The following is a 5,751-nucleotide window of genomic DNA, read 5'->3' as shown; positions in this document are numbered from 1 at the left end:
GTGCTGTTTCACAGTCATAAGCAATTGCATTTATTTATATCAGACCACAGGCCAACATGAAGGCTCTTGTCTCTGAGAGCTCCTTGTCTCTGTGTATTCCTTTACACATGCTGCTTTAAATGTCTCCCCTCTCTCCCCGCCCCCCCCCCGCCTTTCTGGACCTGTTCCTATATAATTTTCCATGCAGTAGCTACTCTATTGCTTCTAAACCTATGCTGCAGGAAAAAAAAAAAGTAATCTCCTTCTTCAAAAAGAAGATAATTTATTTTGATCTTAATCTCTTTGCCCAATAACAACAACAAAATAATCAAAAACACAGTATCTGAGCAGTTAACTGCGGCACAGAAACTGTACTAACACTGCTCGCAGGTGCCTTTCACCGCACACTCCCAAATCCTCACCCACCCAGCTGCCATGCCCTCCTAGTCCACACACTTGGCTTTCCTTCCAAGGGAAATCAAAAGGTGCAAGGAGACAGTGAGCATCCGCATTGTGTCCCAGTGTTTAGGCGGAGTCCAAAGAGATAAAGACCCAGATTATTCACATGTATAAAGTACTTAAGGGCCCAGATTTTCGTTCAAGTGATTTCCCTGCGGATGCAAAGACCAGGATGAACCCTAGTCTTTGTTAGCAACTAACTGCTCACCCATCCCTTCATTTTGGGCATCATGTGTAATAGCTTTTCCCTTCTTGTCTGCTCAACTGGTTCCAATTATTTGCTTTTGAAACGTAAGCTCTACAATTCTAAGATCCATATACATTCCCGCTGAATCAGATTGAGAACCACATCATGATCTTACAGAAGAAAATATTACCAAGTTGTCTTTGTGACAGAACTAAGTAGGTATAAAACTGCAATGGTCTCTATGCCAGGTTTTTTTTAAGCTCTCTGCTTGTAAGATGAAAGCCTAATTTGATATTTTTGTAGTTATATAACAGTTCTAATATTTTGTGACATTTTGTATTGTGACACTATAGATGAAATTGTCATCGGACTGACACCCTTTACTGTTTATTCCTTAATTACAACTGTTAACAACACTGCGGAGAAGTGTGCTAATCTGCCATCACATATTATGAAAACAACGTTATTGTTACAAACACCAACACCCACTCAACAGGATATTTCTAAGATGGCAGTTTCTGTAAAAACTTATCAGTTTAATGGACACTTCAATAGAAAAAGTTTTAAATGAACTCCTAATATTCCCGTTGAAAATATACAATTTTATATCACAGCTGAAGTTTTGATTTTATTGTGTCAGTGATTCTTCATCTAATTTAAATTCAGACAAAACTGAGTGCCTAATTTCAAGGAGAACAGCATCTGCAGATGTTGGTCTTAGAGATTACCCAGACTTCCTACAGTTTTCAGCTAGAAGGTAGTTCTCTAGTTCTGACTGGACCATAAACTCCCCACCAACAGCTAATCAGTGAATAACTGAACTATGTTCAATTAACTAAATGAACACAAGCTTTTAGTACACAGATCCAAAGCAGTTAGGACATTTCTGAGAAATGTTGCTAAAAAGTATCTCAGTTCAATGAAAGTCATTAAAACACCCCTACTATTAAAAAAAATTGTATCTCTATGTAGCATGGAGATGCATAGATCAGTTCATTGGCAGCCTAGCAAAATTTGTAATAATTACATTTTAATATCCTCAAGCACTGGCAGAGGTAAATTTTTCTTCTCCTACTTCCAGGTTGGGGGTGGAAGTATGTTGTTGCATATGAGGTAAAATTGTAACAATATATTGACTCAAGTCTAGGTTCTAAAACTAAAAAAAAAGATTTTTTTTTCTAGGCTTCTTTTACTTAGGAAAGATGAAATTTCTGCAGGCCAAGTCAGACACCTGGAAGGATCTTCCACTGAACTGATACTTTAAAAAGCACTTCACTAGAGCAGTGAAATTTTCATACCAAGTTAGCCCACTGATGGGGTGGGCTGCATTGATGCTGCATCTCTGCAGGAGGAAGCTAAGGAGCTGCTCAATGGCTGAAAATGAAAATATTATCTCCTCAACTTTTATATATGCTTGGTTATGGGTAGCCACTGCCAGCTACCTTTCAGTTTGTCTTTCAAACTTCTCGTGCTTAAACAGAAGTTCTCACTTGTAAATAATGTCTACGTAAAGAAATGAACATTAAGAGCAGCCTAGAAGTAGCAAAAAACCCTAAAGAATTGTTTAGTTTTTCTCGTCCTTACTCACCCATTAGACAGGAAATACTAAGTATGCAGCAGGAGGTTGGGAAAAGCAGCAGTGGTTACTAGAGTGAGGTGTAGAAGCAATGAAAATGGCAATGATAAAAATCAGAGAAAGCCAGATATGGAAATTCAAGGTGTTACTTCTACAACTGCTCTCACGAAGGTTTTTACAGAGATTCCTGGGGCTAAACCAAGGCTACTCAGTCTGATGCAAGCAGCCTGCCTTTCCTGTTAACAGTAAATTCCTCCCTTCTCCCTCATCCACAAAGAGGCATACAGTACAGATGACTGCAGCAAAGAAAGATAATGCATGAATCTGTCTTTACTTATTGCACTTATATGTAGAAGCAGCGGATTAAAAATAACCTAAAACTCTTCTCATACCCAAAACACAATTGTCTTGGTGGGTTTCTATACAGCAGTGTTTCTCACTTTTGATCCTACCCGTTTGAGGACTGCTTCTCTAATACAGAATAAAAATAAAGAATTGTACACAACGCAACAAGGGAAGCAAATTATCCAATATAGTTAATTTTCATTTAAATTATTTACATTACAATTTAATGGCATGATATTCTGTTGCCTGATCTGGATGATCTTGTCTGCTTAATCCATCAATTACAAAACAAAATGAAACTAGAATGTTTATTTCTGTGAATCTTCTTCTGGGTAGCTTATGTTCTGTTTTGTAGTTTTCATTTTCTTAAAACCAATAGGAACTTCTGCTCTTCCTAAAAGAAACTGTTCCCACTTGGGAAGAGATTCTTTTATTGATGCCCAATAGAGAGTCTGAGAAAGATATAAGAAAAATTAAACTTTATTTCAAAACTTGTGTCAGCCTGTTTAAGAACAATATAGATGTGTAATGCATTACTAAATCTTGCCTCGTGGGTGAAGAAATTCAGAAAAGAACAACATACTTGCACATGAAATTTCAAATCTCTCATATGATACAAAATACAAGCCTAGAAAGATTCATTTTGCAGCACCAACTGTAAAGTGACTGAATGTGCCCTCTTGTGGTAAGCAACAGATTAGTTTAGACCCTCACAGCACCTTTAATGTTTTCCATGATAATAAACTTTTCCAAAAGCAGCTTTTATATTTAAGTACGTATGTTAGTGGAATTTAATTTTGGAAAAAAAAAAAAGAAAAAAATGTGTTTAATTTTATAAATAAAAAGTGCTATGTAAATAGGTTATCCTAGAAAAGTTTGCAGAAATGTAGTTCAAAATACCTCAGTAAAACTTTAGACGTGATAAATCACTGACAAAGGAATCGGCTCCAGTATTTGTATCACAAATAAAAAAGGAATAAAAAAGAAAAGCTTTATACTTATCCTGTGTTCTAGGAAAATCACTGTGTATTATCTAACCCTTTCTCTGCATTACCCTGTGCCTCTGAGTAATAAATTTAACTTCTTTTTTATCTGTGGAATGGACATACCATTCATCATTTTTATGTTGGTAGCCTAAGGATAACTTTGTTGTTTGTGGGATTTTGAAGAAAATTTTATGTGCTGTGCATAATTTTTTCCACAAAATAAAGCGACCAAAGAGCTGTATAAAGCCAACCCTTTAATCCATCTACCAGTGTAAGTGTTTTTAGACATTGATTTTAGACATTTTCAGAAAAAAAGTAATTTTGTAGCAGAAAACATTTATGGTACATATGTATCGAGCCTTTCTTTTCTTTGCTTGTTTAAGTATATAATGTAGAAGAAGCGTACCACAAAACTGAACATCTCCCTGCAGAGTATTAGATTCCTGGCTAATCATTTTGATCCTTACATGTAACTCAGATATAACTATGGTTCTTGCAGATTTACAAAAATATTTTCTTCAACAGATTTACTCAAAGAATCTTTTTTGACAAGCATATGTGCTGTCACACAAAACTACTCCAACTTAGCAAGCTGGGGATCCATTATAGCCATAACTTTCAAAGTATATTAATACAGACACATATATGGCTGAGTGAAATATGCTCAGAAGTGTTTTGGAACAAAGCACACACAAGAATTTTGTACCATGAAAGAAAGTTCTCTTTTCCCACTATTTATAGCACTCTTCTGTAAAAGTATACAAAAGGCTGAAATAGGATCTTCTCCTTCAAATAGTAATTCTGTTCTCTCTAAAATTCAACCTCTGTTGCAGAGCGTAGACATCTCTGCAGCCATAAGCAATTGCTCTGCATTCCCCAATTTGTGCGGACTTTGGTCTACATGCTGCAGGCAGCTTAACACCTAGCATAGGACAGTGGGAGCAACAGTCCAAAACTGATCCAAACAACTCTAGAGGTGCTGTGAAAAACCTCTAGGAGTCTAAAACTAGTTCTGAACACAATCAAAATAGGTTCATTAGTAGCTTGGCATCTTTCTTAGCATCATTCAAGATGTACAGGTATCTAGGAAAAAATGTACCCTTTTGCCTAAAATCTCTATAAAAAATATTGTTTTTTAAATCACTGAATGGGTATAGTCAGTGTGCACCCTGTAACAGTGATAGGCGTAGACTATTTACAAAATGCAATGACAGACAAAAACTTTTAACAGTAACCAGAACAGGACGTGATGCCCCTCATTTAAGTAATAGCCTAAGCATTACAACACTTGTCCATCAGGTGTGAAACTAATGTACAATACACCTCTCTTCACAGGCTGACAGCGCTGAAATCTGTACCTTTCTCCTCCTTTGACAGTGCCCTAGCACACAAACTACTGCAGGACACTCCATGCTATTATGCCTGTGGAAACTAAGCCACCATACAACGAAGAACCCACAAACCACTTGTGCAAGAAACACAAGTGGGAATCTGACTCAGTGGCCTTGTGGTTAAGATGTTTAGTTTGCATCAGGAAAAGCTGTGCTCAAATTCCTGTTCCCAGGACTGTTTTTGTCCTCATCATTCATCCATGACTGTGTAACACTGAACTTGGTACCTTGTATCAGGGTAATATTTAGTTCTCAGGGTAACTTGCAGTTTAAATTTTTTCTCTCTAAATAATATTTTAGGGACTACTGGTTGAGAAGTAAAATCCAAATGTTCCTACTGCAGCAGTACTTTCATAAGCTCCCATACAACCATAAAATAACTCTGAGAAGTGAAAATGTTCATGCTGATGAACTGTTGACCCTGAAATGTTAAGATGACAGTCCATGGCAAACTGAAAACGGCATGACCATATAAAATAGAATAAATAGCTCTGACATATTAAACACAGTAATCTCCTGATATTCACAATATTCACTTTTATATTTGGCTTAATTTTTAAATAGAAGTTCATATAGATATGAAAGCTGCTAAATATTTCCACCAGAATGCTCCAGAATCTAGGGACCTTGCCCCAGAATTTAGGTTCAGCTTGCTATACAGTACACAGGCCTTTGGCTATACCAGTCACTGGATTTTAAAATCAATTATTTTCACTTTAAGAACATGCTTCAGGGGGGAAAATAGCAAAATATTTAGTAAACAGCAAATAAAAAGACAGAGTTCTAGGACTTACTTCTAACTTAGCGGTATCAGGATGTGGAAGTAAA

The 5,751-nt window shown here is 36.5% G+C and overlaps 1 protein-coding gene across 1 annotated transcript in view; it reads right to left on the bottom strand.

Annotated features, from left to right (window-relative positions):
- Window positions 1–2,854: 2,854 nt before the first annotated feature.
- The window catches only part of LOC104624856 (chromosome unknown open reading frame, human C3orf14), an 8,606-nt gene continuing 5,709 nt past the window's right edge, over window positions 2,855–5,751 (bottom strand). The window contains exons 3-4 of the mRNA XM_010292326.1: window positions 5,718–5,751; window positions 2,855–2,998 (exon numbers count right to left, since the gene is read on the bottom strand). The exon at window positions 5,718–5,751 is cut by the window's right edge and continues 68 nt beyond it. Of these exons, the coding sequence (XP_010290628.1) occupies window positions 2,855–2,998; window positions 5,718–5,751 (178 nt within the window). The remainder of the gene's footprint in view (window positions 2,999–5,717) is intronic.

Source organism: Phaethon lepturus, unplaced genomic scaffold, assembly GCF_000687285.1.
Source record: "Phaethon lepturus isolate BGI_N335 unplaced genomic scaffold, ASM68728v1 scaffold27448, whole genome shotgun sequence".
NCBI lineage: Eukaryota > Metazoa > Chordata > Aves > Phaethontiformes > Phaethontidae > Phaethon > Phaethon lepturus.
Note: the sequence above shows the minus strand (reverse complement) of the source record. Positions and strands in the feature narration are given on the sequence as shown.